General features: G+C 42.9%; 1 protein-coding gene across 1 annotated transcript in view; it reads right to left on the minus strand.

Moving 5' to 3' along the window:
- The window catches only part of LOC146801851 (trifunctional purine biosynthetic protein adenosine-3-like), a 253,558-nt gene that overhangs the window by 218,825 nt on the left and 16,081 nt on the right, over positions 1-18,652 (minus strand). The window contains exons 3-5 of the mRNA XM_085623717.1: positions 16,676-16,850; positions 5,966-6,077; positions 4,168-4,236 (exon numbers count right to left, since the gene is read on the minus strand). Of these exons, the coding sequence (XP_085479843.1) occupies positions 4,168-4,236; positions 5,966-6,077; positions 16,676-16,850 (356 nt within the window). The remainder of the gene's footprint in view (positions 1-4,167; positions 4,237-5,965; positions 6,078-16,675; positions 16,851-18,652) is intronic.

Consider the following 18,652-nt stretch of genomic DNA (forward strand, 5'->3'; position numbering starts at 1 on the left):
CGTGAGGTAAGCCCTGTGTAGGATATAGTCTTGGATGAGTCGGAATCGCATGTTGCGAGGAATTCGCGTGGGGCCCTCAAGTAAATAGCGCCATTTACGATCTGTGGCGGGTCTGCAGAGGTCTGCCTCCCAGAGAGTAGTGGTGGCACCGCTTGTGTTCTGAGGGACTCCGCAAACCACATGGTGAGGTGTCGACCAGTCCCTAATTTGTGTAAATATTGTACAGTAAGATGCGTAGCAGGTTCCTGTATCACATTTCCCCAGTGTGCGCTCAGTGTACTAGTCACTGCGGCATACAGAAGGAACTGCCCCTGTGGGAGGCCAGAGCTCTCCGCCAAATCCCTGAAGGGGGCAAGTTGTTCGTCAATATATAAGTCACCTACCATTAGTATGCCTGCCTCTTCCCATGATATAAGTTCCGCACTAGATATCGCCTGTTGTCGTCTGGGTGTGCCCAAGAGAGGCAGAGATGGCATATATGGTACAAGTCGGTGCGTAAGGCGAAGGCAGCGACGATAACACTGATAAGCCACCTTTAACAGTAGTTGTGTAGGTGTGCTACCTTGTCTGTTAGGGTGGAAGAGCGCTACTATCTGAGGGTGGGTGTACCCGGGCGCCTGTGACGCCGTGTCTCCAAGATTTTGCGCACTAAGCCAACGCGCCACCCATTGGAGCTGTGCCGCCAAAAAGTAATGTTCCATGTTGGGCAGGGACAGGCCCCCCTGAGTGGTCGCATGAAACATTTTGATCATTGCAACCCTGCTGCGAGGATTATGCCAGATAAACTGTCGAAAATCCAATTCTAAGTCCCTAAACAGGGGTGGTCTAAAAAAAGCGGTAAGTTTGTGAAGTGATAAAGTAGACACGGTAAAACCACCATTTTTATAATTGCAATTCTGCCCATGACTGTCAGCGGCAGGGTTTTCCAGAAGGTCATCTGCGTCCGTACCGCTGTGATGTCCCGCAACAGGTTACCCTCATGGAGGTACTGTAGTTCGCGGTAGATATGGGGCCCGATTCACAGAACTAACTTAAGACAAAATCCTAAACTTACTACCATTTTCGTATTCACAGAAGGCACTTACTCATTTTGGTATTCACAGAAGACACTTACTCACTTCGGTATTCACAGAAGTAAGGAGTCCTAACTTTAGGACTCCTAAATGCCTTCTGTGAATACCGAAAGTCTTAAAATTAGGATTTTTCTCAGTTTAGGAGTCCTAAAATTAGCTCTCCAGCTACCTGTGACTAGCTCCACTATGTGCAGTGCAAACTTGCAAATGAAAAGCATTTATTTGGTTGAATTACGTATGTTTCTAACATTTAAAATTATATATTTAAAAACAAAATGTGTTGATTATCAGAACTTGAAAGCTCTAGAAATAATATCTTTAAGGCTAATAGGTAAATGGCAATTCATGTTGCGCTGGGTGGTCTTATTATTGATTTTCTTTCCTAGGTGCAGGGGGCATTGTGTATATGACTGCTATGGTAGTTGACATAATTGCTGGTGACATTGACTGCTGCACGAGATGGCCACTGCAAGTAATCTTGCATGCAATGGCCAATTATGGAATTTTGACGGAAGTGGCCACTCCTATAACGCTAATAATTTACGTTATTAGCTTGGGATGATTTTCATTGCACATAAGTAGTTCTTGTTATAGAAAAGGTTGGTGATCCAAGTTTCATGCACTGCGACATAGCAAAGCAGGGGAACTTGCTGTGCTTTATTGCTTATAAACGGAGAGAACAGAAGTGTGCCATATATGCTATGGGGCTTATTTACAAACCCCTTGCACCGCCAGTGGATCACTTTTAATATGGGAAAAATTGACGTACCAGCTGTACATGGGGCTTGTAAAAAAGTCCCTAACATAGCACCAAAACAGGCACCCTTGGCCAATGGTGCAAGGGTGCCTTTGTTACAGGCAGGATTGTTTTTATGGAGGAAGGGATGCCAACCTGCACAAAAACAATCCTAAGAGGCTTTTTCCTGTTTCTATGTATGATGTAGAATGCATCGCGCATTGACTGAGGAAGTAACAAGGAGAAAGAAAAATATGTTTCCATGTTATGCCGTCTTAGGGCAGTGCACCATTTTGGCGCCACCTCATTTTTAATATATTTCAGTATATTTTGGATAACGTCAGATTTCTTGGGTGGATTAACAGGAACACTCATGGACCACTCATGGAACGCATACCACTATGAAATGTTAAGGAACATGGCACAAGCCGCTGCATTGATTTACACTTCTTTACAAAGTCACGCATGGCGGGCCAAATATTCCCTTGCGTAGCTTAGTAAATGTCACTTAAAGACTGGCGTTGCACTGGAACAGGGATATGGACTGGTGCATGCTGCAGGAAAAGACCGTCTATGTGGCGAGAGGGTGCCCCCGTAAGTGGGTCGAGGTGTGGTCCAAGTGGAATGATTTCAGGGGGGGCATTTGCATGCCTCCATCCGTCGAACAGGCAGACCCCGGGGATGTGTAATATACCACCGCTCTTGACGCTCCAAGGGCTAAGATAGAGATGCGTAGGTCGCACCACCGGGAAGTGGAAGGCATACGGTGCGTACAGTGTGGACCGTTAGTTAAAAGGGTGGGGGGGGGGAGTTTGACTGTTAGGTACCTTTACGCCTGTTGGGGCACCTGCCTATGTTGAAAAGTGGTTCTAAGAGAAACCGAGACCTATGTTCTTCTTCCCTACAATTTGATACACTTGTTTATTAACGCCGCCGTGCCCCCGGGTTGACGGCACAGGGCTGTGTTATTTGGCTACACATACAATATCACCTCCGCGGCCGGCCCCTTGGGTTGTAGGCTGTCAGCTGTGTACTGTGTATCTCTCAATAAAGGTCTTTTAAAAAAAAAAAAAAAAAAAAGACTGGCGTTGCCTTGCGCTGACTTGCTTGATGCAAAGACAACACAAATCCTTAGTAAATCTGGGCCTAAATGCATGAATAAGATACTACAGGAAGAGAGGAAAACGAGCGACTTTGGGTTCCGTTCCTAACCTTATTGTCATCTCATTCTCAAGGATGTTCAGTTTGAATTGACAACATTATTAAAGTTGGCCTAGCTGGACGTTCATGCCCTGTAATCATTTTTAGGTCTCGCCTGACCCAGCGCATTCGCTGGTCTGGCGAGACTTATTGAGAGGGCTCCAGAAAGTGCTACCAGGCCAGCCTAGAGCTACAGTGCATGTGCGCGGGTGCGCGCGCCGCTTTGCATAGCCAATAGGTCTCGCTTTTGGGACCTTATAAGTATTTAGTTATGCAACTGTTGCATGGCTAAACACTTATAAGGTCCCAAAGGCGAGACCTTTTGGCTATGCCAATGCTTGTTATCCAGTGGATTCAAGCCAGGCCTTTTGATGCCTTGCGTAAGTCTAAACTGTTTTTGAGTCTGATGGTAATAAAGATAAAAACTGAATCCAGACATATAAAAGACTAATTTGGTCTGATTTTTCAGAGGCTGTAACATTCTCAGGCATGGTGGTTATTGTTACACATACAAAAAAGAGAAAGTATGTACTATATACAACTTGTAATTCTTCAGTAGAAGCCACACTTAGAAAGTCCTAAGGGTTTTTAATACTCCCCTGACCCACTAGAAAGTGGCATGCTGCATCATAAGGCCACTAACACACCCTGATGCAGACAAACATTCAGGGTGGAGCCCTGTTATTTTTTAAACATACTAGGGATCCATTTGGCAGAAGAAAAGTCAAAACTATCTAGGAAGGTACCCTCTTAATTGTGTATGAGGGGATTTAAGTCCCTGTCACCCTCTCTGCTTTTATCATAATGGAGGTGATTGTGACAAGATCAGATTAACTCAATTACATATAAAAAGTGACACAGCGGCGGTGCAACGGGATTGTAAAAAAGCCCTTGAGTTTGACAGATTTTGACACAGTAGGTACAGGCAAGGAAGATGGGATGGTACCTGTGAGTGCACTATTTGAATGAGGTCACCCCCTCACCCTCATGAGAGTGCATTTTTGTTAAAGACTATTTTTTCAAAAGTAACACATTAATGATAACCACTAATGTGGTAATAAAATATACTGCATAAAAAAAAGGCTGGACAGAAAGTGTTCTATGTAATGTTGTAGTGCATCTGATTCGATCATCATTATTTAAATATGATTAACTTACAGAAAGTTCTTCCCCTTCAAGGCGCTCTTCAACAAGGATGGTTTCTGCAGCTGCTGAAAGTGTCTTGTCCTGCAACATAATATAAGATGTTACTTATTTGTATCCTGATTTCTTGTCTTTTTATTGGTAACCCTACTTTTCGCAACCCAATGTTACTTTATTTGAGCCACCTCAGGACTTACTATTGCTCAATTATGGCAGCACTCGTTGCACATTTTAAGCAATGGAGCACTGTTATCGGAGTAAATTGAGGGAAGTAAGAAAGTGATAGAGGCAACATGAAAGGGGAATTTACAGGTGGAGTGGTAAACAAATACATCTAAATAATTTCTGAAATTGGGTGGAGAGCTGTAGCTAGTGTGTCTAAGCCTGAAGAGGAATCGCTGCAGTACTGATTTGTGGAGAATATCGGTGAAGTATGAGATATGTTGGTGTACAATGCATTTCGTGTTAGGCACAGACGTCTGAATATCGAGGGTGAGTTCATGGGTATCAACGACGAAAGTGTAAAATTGTGGATATGTGATCAGCTACTTCGGTGTGTGGTCTTGCTGCTGGTCTTTTGTACACACTAGATGAGTCACAAAGATTGTGCTGTAACTTTTTATATAGTACTCATTTATTCCAGGAGTAAGACATTGTCACTTTTGACTGACTCCTGAAATTCATGACTAAGGGCCTGATTATTTTGTTGATGGATGGCCAGTTGATCCGCCAGGGGGACAGAGTAGATTAGTCTATCCCCTTCTGTCTTCCAGCTAGATGGACCACCCGCCGAAACATTGGCAGAAACCGCCATCACAGCGGTCCCTGTCAATGAACTGTTTGGTACTACATGATTAAGCCCTACACCAAGGAGATTTCTTTTTTATTTTCACTCGTTAGAGTCATCTCCCATGTCAAGTGGGGCATTATTCCTTTTTTAATGTTCCTTACCGCCAGGGTATGCCTAGCGGTGATGAGAAATAAAAAAAATGGCTATATGTCCACCCATCCTAATTGGGCAGGCAGACATATAGCCATTTCTGACGACCCTCAGAGAGGTTTGGCTATGGTGTTGACAGAGTAGTCACCGCTGTTGCCATACCTATAGTACACCTGCATCTAAATCAGGCTGGCAGACCATTATCTTGGCAGTGAGCATGCTCCATTGCTGTTGCAACAGAGTAAGCTTACCACCAAGATATAAATCGCTCCCTAATCCAGGAGTACTATAAGACTAAGTGACACCTACTCAAACACCAATCTCTGTGAATTGGACACTTTGTGGGGCTGCAGGTGTAAGCCCATCAGAATTTCAATTTAACACTTACAAAATTAACATTTGTAAGGAAATGCTTCTAAAGTACAAATAAAAATATTTCAAACTTTTAAGAAACAAAACTGAAGAAAGGAAACAATTGGAAAAGAGGAGATCAGCAGAATTTAAAATACCTGGGAAAAAGAAGAAGGAAGGGCATAGGAAAAAAGGGGTGATGAGTTCCGCCATAATAAAAAAGGAAAACAGAAGAGGAATTTTAGAATACAAATCTAATGGAGATAGGGAAAAGCAGGTGGCAAAAAAATTAGGGGAAGGAAAGGAAAAAGAGGATACAGGGGTTAACTTCCATAATGAAAAAAGTAGCATTTCAAAAGGTAATATACAGGAAAAAAGGGTAAAGGAATGGGGGACATAGGGAAAAACTCAAAGTAATAAAAAAGTACAGAAGATGTAAAAGAAGTAAATATGGATTAAAGTAAACAACAGATAAGTAAAAGATTATACTTAGTAAGGAACATCTGGCAAATCACAACTGACCTGTGTCAGGTCTTGCACGGCTTTGCAGGCCTCATCCTTGCTATCAGCAATGATCACACTTGTACCATTGGTCAAACCATTTGCCTTGACAACCATTGTGGAAAAATCAGCACTTAAAGAAAAAAGGATATTATTGTGACAATTGCGATGACAGTATGAATGAATACAGGTGATTTTAGTATTTCAGGTGACCATGCCATGCTCTGAACAGGGTAGCAATATTATTACATGCAACTATGACTATCATGGTATAATCATTTACTGACCAATTTAGGAGTAACAATCCAGGAGCGAGGGACCCTAATGATGGTGAGGGGTAATCAACCACACAATATTGCTACTTCTAACATTACTAACAATAATGTGTGTGTTCACTCCCACCTCTGTCTGCAGTGGTGTTTCAAGCTATAATTTACTGACAGCAGCTGCCGAGGAGGAAAGAAGAAACCATTGTATCCTTTAAAGAGAGCTACTAGGGCTGTAAATGGCTCTCCCACTGCAGCTATTATTAAGGAACTAAAGCCACAGGGAGAAGGAAAATGGTGGAAAACCTCAAGGGAGTACCTTGATGGACCACTGGAACATTTTTCCAAACTCTTCTGCTTGCTGTTACTGAATAACAGCTGCAGCAGATGCCATTTGTGTGTGACTCCTACTGTGTAAATTGGTTACAGTAGAAACTGGAGGAAGAAAAGTGAGTGAGGTGTAGCCTTCTCAAGCCCAGTCCGAGCACTTATAATACAGGTCCATAGGACCCAGGAACCATGGTGAATTCCACCACCTGGATGCACATGATGGCAATCTGCATCCCACTGCAGTAGTAGATATAATAAAACGTCCACCAGGCACTGCATGCAGAGTGGCATTCATGCCTCTACCAGTAAGATCATGCCTCTGAGCATCCTTAATGCATGTATGTCAAAAAGTGTCAGTTTCTGCATCCTCCAGACTGGTGGCCGCAGGAATGTGTGGGAGGAGACATAGTTAATATCAAAATCAGATCCTTCCCACATTATAAACATTCCGATTCGCTGTATCAGCGTACTATTCAAGGATTTTAAGTGTAACAAATCCTCAAATGTATATTGAGTGACACTATATACTTTTTAATGTATTTAAAGGAGGTTATGAAAAGTATAAACAAGCATTTTTAGATGAATAGCCAAGCAGCAGATGTAACTGACTTTAGTGAGAGCACAACCTGACCAATGCTTCACTGATATTGATCAATTTGGTGCAGGAAACATTGCCTGAACAAAACGCAGTGCACTCAATACATGCACAACATAAAGGTTGAACCGTAGTTATAGTTAGCAAAACTTTATTTATTCTTTCAATACACACCAAACCTACATTACACAAACATTAGAAATTCTAAAGTTATAGTTATACCTTAAATTTTAAATTTACGCACCACCTTCAAATTATTATAGCTCGTGCAGCTCCATACACAATGTAGTGAAGTCAGTAGCCACACTACATAAACTATAACTTGTGCCTTCTCTATGCACTACATATTCCCTTTCATATTACATCACTTATACCATCTGAAATCATAGGATTCATAAAAACACTTATAACATCATAAATCCCATCATTTGTAAAAACTCCAGGCACAGTATTACAGCTTTGGATTAGTAATATACCATCCAAGCCAACCTGAAATGAATAAAAGCAGCCCCTGACAGAGTGGTATAGCTTTGTCCAGACACAAGGGAGCACCCAGTATAAGTAAAAAAAAATACCCTTTCAGGCATAGAGTGACGCATAAACACGTGTCAGGGGTTGCTTTTATTCATTTCAGGTTGGCATGGATGGTATTTTACCAACCCAAAGCTGTAAAACATTTTGCACAAGAAACCTGACATGAGCACTGCATAAAATAACTTTCCAGCACTGAGCACCAGCCACCCTATCATCTATGCAAAAGGGGACGTAAGGTGGTGGGAATTTCGCAAACGCCTATAGAACTTCACAAAAAAACCACAAAATCGTGCTATCTAGATTTGTGTAAAACCCTATATAGTATTATCTGGCTTTGTGTAAAAATCCTAGGGTCAAATTAAACCAGGCACAAAAAAGAGGCAAGTGGAATATTGCATGACATTCCAAAGCAAACCTTGCAGTTATTGCAAAATTGCACATTTTGGTCAATATACCCTTGAATGGTGGCCATTTGTTAGGAGTTTGGTCTAGAGGTTGCACCTCCTCAAGTACAAATTTCACACAAGAAACCGAAGGCATGACTGTGCAAAAGCTCAATACTTAGTATTACTCATAATTGTTTTTTATTAGTGCAGATTCTTCCTAAATATGGTGCTGCCCTCTTTTTCTCCAGTTGCACAATGCAGTGCTGTAGATTTTACTTACATGGCTGCTTGCATGAAGTTTTGCAAATCTGGGTCTCAAGCAGGGGCCTCGTGACCCCCCGCTTTGGCAGCTACTGCGGGAGAGGGGCTCTTGATGGGCCTCTTCTGTCTGCAACTTAGCAGACAGAAAGAAGAGCAAGCAGGAAAAACAAAAGATGGGTAAATAGAATAGGGAGAGAAAAGTGAAGGAATATTGAATAGAAGGAAGGGCAAAAGGAAGGAGCGAAGGATGGAGGGATGAGTAGGTGGATGAATCAGTGAGTAGATGAATGAGTGGGTGGATGAATGGGTGGGTAGATGGATGAATGGGTGAAAGGAAGACTTAACGAACAGGTGAAAAGATGGCAGAGTAGATGGATGGATGGATGGAGTGATGGAAGAATAGGTGAATTGACAGGCGAAAGAATGGCAGAGAAGACAGGTGGATGTATGGATGAGTGAGTGACTGAATAGGTGAAATTGTGGCAGAGTAAAGGGAAGGGTTAATAGATGGATGGACAGGTGAAAGGTTTGTCAGAGAAAAGAGAAGGATGGATGGTGTGGGTGAGTAAAGAATAGGTGGATGGACAGGTGAAGGGATGCAGAGTAAAGGGATGGATAAATGGATGAGTGAATGGATAGGTGGATGAACAGGTGAAAGGATGGTAGAATAAAAGTATAGATAGGTAGATGGACAGGTGAAAGGACGGTAGAGTAAAGGGATGGATCAATAGCTGGATGAACAGGTAAAAGGTTGGCAGACTAACCTCTCGACCCCAGTGAGATTCAAAGTGCACTCAAAACAATTTGTGATTGTATCGCCCCTGTCTCAGATGGCCTTACAGTGACCTTCTACAAAGCATTTAAGGATTTCTTCATACCGCATTTAGTCACCCTCTACGAAGAGATGGTTGAAGCTGATGTGATGCCCCCTATCTTGAGAGAAGCTCTGATAGTTACTGAAACCTGGGAAGCCACGAAATTAATGCGCTCCCTATAGACCCTCATCACTACTGAATGTGGACACAAAACATTTCGCTAAAATATTAGCTAACCACCTGGCCCCGTTGCTGGTGGGTCCAGAGCAGGCCGGCTTTGTCCCGGGGCGTAGTTTAACTTACAATCTTAGAACTGTATTTGGCACCATTCAGAACATTAACCCTGATATAAATGCTGCTGCTCTCTTTCTAGACGTAGAGAAGGCGTTTGACTCTGTGGAGTGATCATTTATGAAAGCTGTGCTTCGTCGCATCGGAGTAGGCGAGGTCGTTTTTTGACTTGTAGCAGTTCTATATATTACTCTGGTCGCCAGAATCAGAGTAGTCAACACTGTCCCCTATTACAATCTTGAAAGGAACTCGGCAGGGCTGTCCGTTGTCTGACCTGGTGGCGGAGCCATTGGCATGTGCATTGAGATAATATCACGGGCCCAGAGGACTGCGTTTTCCTGGATATCATCTCATTATTTCCGCATATGCTGACGATATGGTCCTATATATCCGAGATCCGGGAAGACATCTCACCACAGTGATTACTGAGGTTACACGCTCAAGGGCAGTATCAGGCCTAAAGGTCAACTCGGCCAAATCTATTATTTTCCCTCTGACTCCATCCATGACATCAGTGGAGTTGGACTTCCCCTTACAATGGACCACAGATCCCGTACTTTACTTAGGAATACAAGAGCACACTGACCCTGAGATAGTACTTTCTGACAAATACGGGAAGGCAATCTCCAAATTGGAAGAGGGTGTTGCTCGTTGGATTCGCCTGCCACTCTCGCTGATAGGACGTATTTCACTCATGAAAATGATAGTGCTTCCTGGGCCAGGAAGCAGCCACGGGTCAAGTGGGACACTCTTACTTTGCCCTACTCTAAGGGTGGTCTAAACGCCTAGAACTATACAATAGAACGGCGCTGAGCTCCATGCACACTACTGGATTCACGGGCCACAGAGTTTACCATACTTACACATTGAAAGGGTGGCTGTTGACCCCAACACTCTCCCTCAGACGCTGTTTCAAACCCCTACTAGGAGATCTGGCATACTAGACTCTATAAATTCCAGAGTGCCAGCTTGGTGCAATTTACTAAATAGATCATGTAGTCCCTTTTGATTACTTTAGAATGTTGTTCCTGGTTCCCGACTGGTCAAGATAGAGAAGTAAGTGGACCTAGCGTTAAGGAAATTATACATCACGAAGATGGGGGATCTCTTTAAGAATGGGGTGGCACGCATGTGGGAAGACATATTGGTAGAAGGATATGAACCCTCCTCCCTAACACAATACCACAGAGTGAGGCATGCACTACACGACCGCCTAGGCAAAGATATGCGGGAGCCTATGGAGATGCCAACGCTCTTCTACATCTTACGCTCCACCACCCCCGTTAAGTTGGTGACCACTATTTATAATCTGACGCAAGAAGCCAGGAGACCGAACTTAGTAAAGGCTCAACAGGACTGGCAGAGAGATCTGGACACAGTTATAGATGACAGCCCCTGGCGATATTGCTGCGAGATGACTAAACACATTTCACTTAATGGGAGGCACCGCCTAATCCACTTTAACTATCTCAATAGGATTTACTATACACCTGAGAGACTCTGTCGGTATGGCCTGCAGGATTCAGCTGCATGTCCCCACTGCAACAAAAGCGAAGCTGGGTTTTTACATGTAGCCTGGTACTGCTCCAAGATCTCAGTATTCTGGGATACGTTTTTCACACATTAAATGGGATCAAAGGCCTCTCTCTTACCCCAGATCCACTACTTAATCTGCTGGGACATAACGAAAGAATAAGCAAAGAAGGTAGATGATTAGTAGCAATGGGCTTACTCTTTGCCAAGCGTAGAAAGGCTATGCACTGGGCTAAATGCCCTGTTCCGACCTTAGATGACTGGGCAAAGATGCTATACTGCAATACTCAATCAGACAACTATAGTGAGTTACTACCCCCTCAGAATCGACCCAAAGGTTTTTGGGGATTATATCAACAGTACTTGATGGGAAAGGAAACCGGTGAGCCGGAAGGATGCAAAGGTAATTGAGTGTTGACCTGTTACAGACTCTGCTATACCCTGGCAGATACCAAACACAAGGGGAAGTGGTTAAATATACTCATCCACATTCATGTACAGGAAGAATAAAGAGCATATGCTCCCGCTAACTACTATTAAGCTCTGATGAAGTATATTTACTCAAGTATATCTACTCTGTTCGTTATAAACGTATGTGTTGCATGTGTCCCCTGTGGAACTGTACTGTATCCAGCCAATATAATTATGTATTGTATTTTCTTGGTTTCATATTGTAAAAGCTTTAAATAAAATATATATATTTTTAAATGTTTTAAAAAAAAGGTTGGCAGACTAAAGGGATGAATGGATAGGGGGAGGGACAAGTGAAAGGATGGCAAAGTAAAGGGATGGATGGATGAATGAATGGATGGATGGATTGCAGATTGGATACATTGATGGAATAGGGAAAGATTAAATGATGGCTGGAAAAATTAATGGATGTAAGACTACAAGTGTGAAATAGTCGGTAACAGCAGGTGGATGGAACAGTGAAAAGATGAATGGGTAGATGCTTGGACGGAAGAGTCAGGGAAGCTCTCCTAGGGAGGGATCGGCTCATTTGCCTCATTTGCTTTGTGCCATCAGAGCTTTTATTTCAAAGTGGGGGGTACTTTAATGTTCTGGCTACTCCCTTGGTCTCAAGAGATGATGCAGTGAGCATGAAAAGGGGTAAAGGAGCTAGGAAGGGTTGTAGAGTGTTTACGGCAAAGTGTGATATTATGAAAAGTATAATTTAAAGTCTATCTAAGCATTGAGGTATCTGTATGTTGTACAAGTATTAGTTTACTAGCCACTATCTACAACTTAAAGGCAACTATTGCCCCAATCAGAAGCCAAAATCCATGCCTCCACCATGGCCATATGGTCACAAAACTATCATCATGTTGAAGTATTCACTACACAATTTTTACATGGCCTTGTGGGAAGATCGTGTTGGAGTCTGGTACCTAAGGGCTAGTGTTAGACCCACATTTGGTATTTCCAAGGCTCAACATTGTTTTTGCACCTAAGTCAGACTTAAAAAGATTCAAATAGTTCTATTTCTGAGTACCAATCAACTTTTACAAAACAGAGCAGTTAGTTTTGCACACATATAGCTTTACTAACACAAAGATTATTGTGTAAGTAAATCTACAATCACGTGTTGAAGGGCACAAATGCCCTGACACAAATGTACGAGTTTGATGGTGTTCAACAAACCCATCTCTGACTCCCTTTCCACCTTGAAAAAAGTTGGAGACTTACTCCTGTCAGTGGCAGGAGTAAAAATCTTTCCAGGCTGGAATTAGCAAAGGAACCTCCTCTAAACTGGTGGGAATTTATTCAAAGGGGTTCTTCACAGTGGAAAATATTTTCCCTGTGGAGAACAGAAGAAACAGGTAAGTGTATTTGAACTTTCTAAGAATTTTTGCATGAAAACTAGAAGTGTGTGCATTTGTGTGTGGAAAAAAAGAATTCATGGACGTTTTCCAGGTGTGTACTTTGAAATGTGAGACAAGGGCATGTTTTCAGGCATAACCTGGAAAACGTTTGTAAATTCCAAAATATTGTAAATCTATATCCATGTGCAGATTTACTCATGTTCAGGGCATCGCAGCCTGTGAGGTGCATGTGATAAATAGCTTCCTATTTGGAAAAATAACCCTATCAGGTCTTAATATGTGTTAATTGTTTTCTTTGATTTCCCCTGTCCTGCTATGTGTGTGCCCGAGGGAGTGGAAAGAGAGTTTTCTAAAAACACTTAAATGCTGTCAATGACAAGTGAAGTTCAACACTCTCTTTGCAACTGGGAGAACGTACACCCAACTAAAAAACATATAAAGCATTTATTAGCAGGGTGTAACACCCCAAGCAACCGCCTGAATATACGCTCCTGCTTGCTGTGTATATTGTTCCTGTTCAGGTCATGCAACAGTAGGGTTTTGTCCTCAGTCAGAAAGTCTGTTCCTGACTGCCTGGGACGGCAGCAAATGTTCTCCCTGTCCATCCTTTCGACCGAGTTTCAACTTGAGATCAAAGTCAAACTTGAGACCAGGCTGACACAGTCTTACAACTTCTGATAGTGGCAGTTGGTTGCAGGCAGGCCAGCTAATCATATCTTGTGCACCACTTGAATGTTTTTCAGAGTTATATTTACATTCTTGTGCAATCTCCTTCCTGGACAGTTCTTACCTCTGGCAACAAATATCCCAAAACATCCACACTGTGTCTGAATCTGAGGCAATAACAGGTTTTCTAATGTTACAACCAGAGATTGTTCTCCTCTCACAGACAACGACTTAACCTGTCATTACCAAAGCTGCCCATTTGATGAGTAAATGAACAGACAGCACATCACTTTTGTTCAGACCATAGTGGCTATACGTCAGAAACCATATTAGAAAGTTTCTCTTACCTCTTAAGACTCAGTGCCCAGGGCCGCAATATTCCAAAACCACTCATGCCTGAGTCCATCTAATGGAAGGATTGGCTGGTGGTCCTTGCAGAGTGTCAGCGCTGTCTGGTGTGTGGTTTCATGTTTGCAGAGAATGCGCTACACAGCAGCATCCCTACTGGGCAACTGTGTTTCCCATCTGGCAACAAACTCTCATGTAATTTGGAGGTAGCAGCCATCTTGAATATCTGGCTTTAACTTCCATCCTGGTTCACAGCGTCTTTGCTGGGAATCGTGATACATTGTTGCTGCCACCAGGACCTTGCTATGCAGAGCTAGGATTTCTTTTGCAACAAACAGTTGCTTTCTTCAGAGTTATTTAAGGGGCATTTTCAATTACAGATAAGCATTCTGAATGTCGAGTTGTGTTGGGAAAACAAACTTTGAACAATTCTGAACATTTAACTGCAACTATTCTGGACTGTGCTGCATTATGCTGTAAGTTTATCCTGGGATGAGACAGGAGGATTGACGCGCTAGGACTATGCTACACATGCTATCTATATATGATTATGCTTAAGGTATTCAGAATTCTAGTAATGCTTATAAGAGTAACACAGAGAGTGCCTAAAGCATAAAGCTTGAGGTAGCTATCTTGATCATATACAGAAGTGATGATAAACATATATTTAAGATACTCATCACTTGTATGTTTAGTTACAGGAACAAGCGCCAACATCAAAGTACAGAGAGTTGGTGACATGGTGATAACTAAGGTATCGCTATTCATTGTCAGGTAGATACAGGAAATCATGGCAGGTTACTAAAGATATCTCTTTTTTCCTATAGACCTCACTACAACCTACAGTCAATGCCAAACAGAAGTGACGAGTCAGAGCAGTGGAGTCCATTGTCTCTATTTTCTCTCTTACCCATTCCCCTTTCCCCACTTTTACCACTGGCCCTCGTCTTCTTTTGTATGTTGTGTTGACCAGTACACAGTGGCTTAGCTAGACCTACTGCCACCTGGGGTGGACCCTATGTTTGCTGCCCGATAAGAGCGTGGGTGAGTCTGGCGACCGATTGACAACTTGTTCTCAGTAGGTGGGGGGAAGGTGGTAGTCGACAGACACAACTTGCTCACCTCTGCCCCCCCAGTTACGCCACTGGCAGTTAGAGACAGAAAAGTGCATCGCTACCGCTGGATCCACAGTACAGTTAGTGCTCTCTGACTCCATGCAACAGCTACAGTAAGAAAAGATGTGGCTTCTTGCAGACCAAACTCTGACCTGTCAAACTGCCATGATCAAGTGGGCTAAACACAAAGAACCTTTAACTGTTCTTTCAAAGGTGTTTATGATATGAAACACAGCTTGGCTATAATGGCCTACCTAGAGAGGGAGGAGAGATGAGAGCAGGGAGGGTTAAATAGGTACTTCCAAGGTCAACAGCTGTTTTAATTGTAGGCCATAAACTTAGGGCTACCTCCAGACTTGGGGATTATAGACAGACACACACACACACACACACACACAGAGATACACACACAGACACACACGCCCACACACATATATATCTCACACTCTAGTGTGGGGTCCCGGTCATACCAGCCTACATGGATTTAACAAGAAAGGTCAGTAGGAAAGGTCCCCTAAGGGCTGCAAATAAAAAGGTGTGTAACTCACAAGTATCAGTCAGCTGCCTCAAATAGCAGTCATTACACAAACTGGCTATGAGGACAATATTCTCCATGTTATCCCTATCTCCAGCTCTGTCCAATTCACATAATATGAAGAGCCGCTGCCAGAGGCTCACTGCATGCGTCTCTTGTGCAGGAAAACATACTGGGTCAGAAAAGTTAAAATGAGGAGAGAGGAGGCACAGAGCTACTGTAGACAAGACCTTCATCTTTACAGTACCAGGGACCTTCAACCTGACAGTGAGTTTGTGAATACTCTCATAGCACAAAGTATCCACAATCCTACCCACAACTCTTAACATATGACTGTGGAAAATTGTCCTTACATATGGATTTCCAAAAGTCATAAATTCCTTACTTGAGTAGAGATTACTCTATGTCCTGATTATTTGAATAGGGATCTGCTGTATGAGTCCTGGGATGGCATTTTTGTGCACCTAAGTTGAACTTAAAGCGTTGTGAATTCGTCCTTGAGTGAAGAATGTGACTGGGTGGTAGTCTTTGAGGAAAGACAGGCATAAGTGACTTACAGTGTACCTAAAAGTAGGAACGGTGAAAGTGATATAACTTTTTACCAGGAAGTAAATCTACTGCTACTTTTCAGCACACCTCATCCAACACTTTCCATCAAGCTTATTTAGCAACCAACACCGTGTTCAAGCTTACACATCAAAGAGGACATCTAGGATCCCAATGAAAATTGGAGTGCTTTGCAACTCTGCCAGGAGTGAAAAGCGCTACATAAATGATACAATTCAATAAACAAACACTTTCAGTAAATAGACCTTCTTTACAAGTAGCCTCAATATGTGTCCAGTGTTGGGGTTATCTGTGACACTGGGTCCTGGTTTTTACAGGCGAGCATAAACTGGTCTCTCATACACCACTATACAAACAGTAATGATGTTGAAATAAGTACTGCCCTGATTTCGGCATGCAAACTCAAAAATCCTTGCGTTTACCTGGAACAAAGTCCTCCACGTCTGGCCTGGAGGACTTTGTACCTGGTAATTCTTCACCACCTTTGATTCCTGATAGGGCTGGTAATTACCGTTAGCGCCGTCATTGGAAATTATGGGCCACTCTTAATGAGTTTAACAGACAAAGGGAGGGAACAGAACCAGAGACTGGCAACGGATACTGTCTCCAAGGACCCCCCAATAAAATCAATATGTCTTCAACAGTAGCTGAAGTGACTGAACTTACCATGTAATGAAGCTACACGCCTCATGGGGGTTAGTGAACGCCTTCCATCGAGCAGTTGGTATACCATGCCGGTCCATAAATTCCTTGGAAAACCTTTTATTAGCTTCCAACTGGGCTGCCTTTGCTGTAGGGCCAAAACATCTCACCCCGGCTGAGGTCAGGTCATCGACTATACCTATCCATGAAAAATAGATCAAAGTGGGTAACACTGTAAGTAAAGACGCCATCTATTAGGGATACCAAGATCCTACATGGCAATGGAAGTTTGTTTACAAGTACAGATTCCCATCCCCTGATTGGCAAAAAGGTTTACTTCCTTTGTGTTTATGACTCAGACTTTAAGTGCACTTGTATATAAAGAAATGTATGCTGTATAGCAGCAGAAAAGAGACATATTGCCTATTAAACAAGAATTATAGTTCTTCACGGAGCTCTCTTTAAAAGGACTGCCCCACATTTTGAAACTATAATATGACCTTTTTTTATGAACAGTCATCTTTTTGTAAGAAGTAGCAGAATCTTCCAAAACATATTGGTAAACTGAAAGCATTTTTTTTAGAATTCTTTTTACAAATTCATATCCAAAATCTCAAGCCCCTTTTTCAGTAGAAGCATTTCACGAGTTTGTGCTTCATGTGACAGCTAACAGTACTCATACAACTCTCACCCTCTTGAAAAAGTGATGGCTCATGCATTTGTTTCACTTTGTTTGACGAGCACTACAAGACATTCCGTTTACCCTGAGTTTAAGTGTGGGTCCATCATTCCTACAGAAATGTGTGAGTGGGCATGTGTCTTGTCTTGCTGAGTATCAGGCAAGTCACATGTTTGGAGGCATCAGAGGAAGCTAACAAAGTATTTCCTGTAGGAAAAATTATGATGCAAGAGCAGATAATGTAACATGGGTCTCTAAGACTGGGGCATTGCTTTTGTCTTATTGGCTGACCAAGTGTTCATGAAACTGTGTGAGTGTAACTTTCCAGTAAGTTTGAAGTTGTTTGTAGCTTAATCAAAGATGAGAGCTGATCTCCAAGAAAAGTGGAGTAGTGATTGCCAACACGGCATGCGGGGCCACTACCAGCCCTGCCTGGCATGAGTAGCCAGGCAGCCACTATCATCCCTGCGAAGAGCAACCCTGATAGGTCTTGATGGAAAAGACTGGACCTGAACTGTACGACCAGGCACCAGGCTCATCAAGAAACAGGTGGGCCGACTGCCTCAGGTTCTCTGTTTCTTGGAGATCGTATTCATCAGACACACAGGCGAAGAAGAGGTGGAGGAGTTGCCAGGCCCAAAACCCCAGTCCTTGGCAAACAGTAAGTGGGTAATGTGCAGCGAGTCACCACTAAGGCCGACAAACCCAAATGGACAGTGTCTGGTGCCCAGAGAGAGATTTATTCCTAAGGAGATTCTTACCCGCAGATATTGGCTTACGCCCATAGTCATAAGAGTTTGAACTTCTTACTTATAGACACTGGTATAGCCTGACACCTCGTTGGAGCTCAGACGGGCATTAAGGGGAACCATCTCCATGCCCCACACCTACCTGCAAGAGGATGTGTGTGGCACAGCTACCTAGGGTACTTTTAGGACACTTCTGGGGAAAGTTTCCACTATCCACTGATCGTTGAGGTGCACCTGCCCCTTTCGGGATGGAGAGAGGTGTTACATCACTCGCGGGTGTGAGCCACAAGAGCAAATGAGGTGAGAAGCAGAATGCCGAGTGAGGCTCTGTATAACTTTAGGAGATATATGATGGAGGTTTTCTGTGTACCCAAAGCAGAATGGTCTATGTGGCATGTATGACCTGGTGTATGACATGCCATGTTCCAGTAATATTAACCATCACACACAGATTAGTAAGTGTGCCCAACTCAGTACAGATTAGCACCTACAAGACCCACACAGATGTGTGCCACCCACGGGGGATTAATAGTACAGTGATGTAGTAACAACGGTTTGCAGAAGCTAAACTGC

This window comes from Triturus cristatus, chromosome 8 (genome assembly GCF_964204655.1).
Source record: "Triturus cristatus chromosome 8, aTriCri1.1, whole genome shotgun sequence".
Taxonomy (NCBI): Eukaryota; Metazoa; Chordata; class Amphibia; order Caudata; family Salamandridae; genus Triturus; species Triturus cristatus.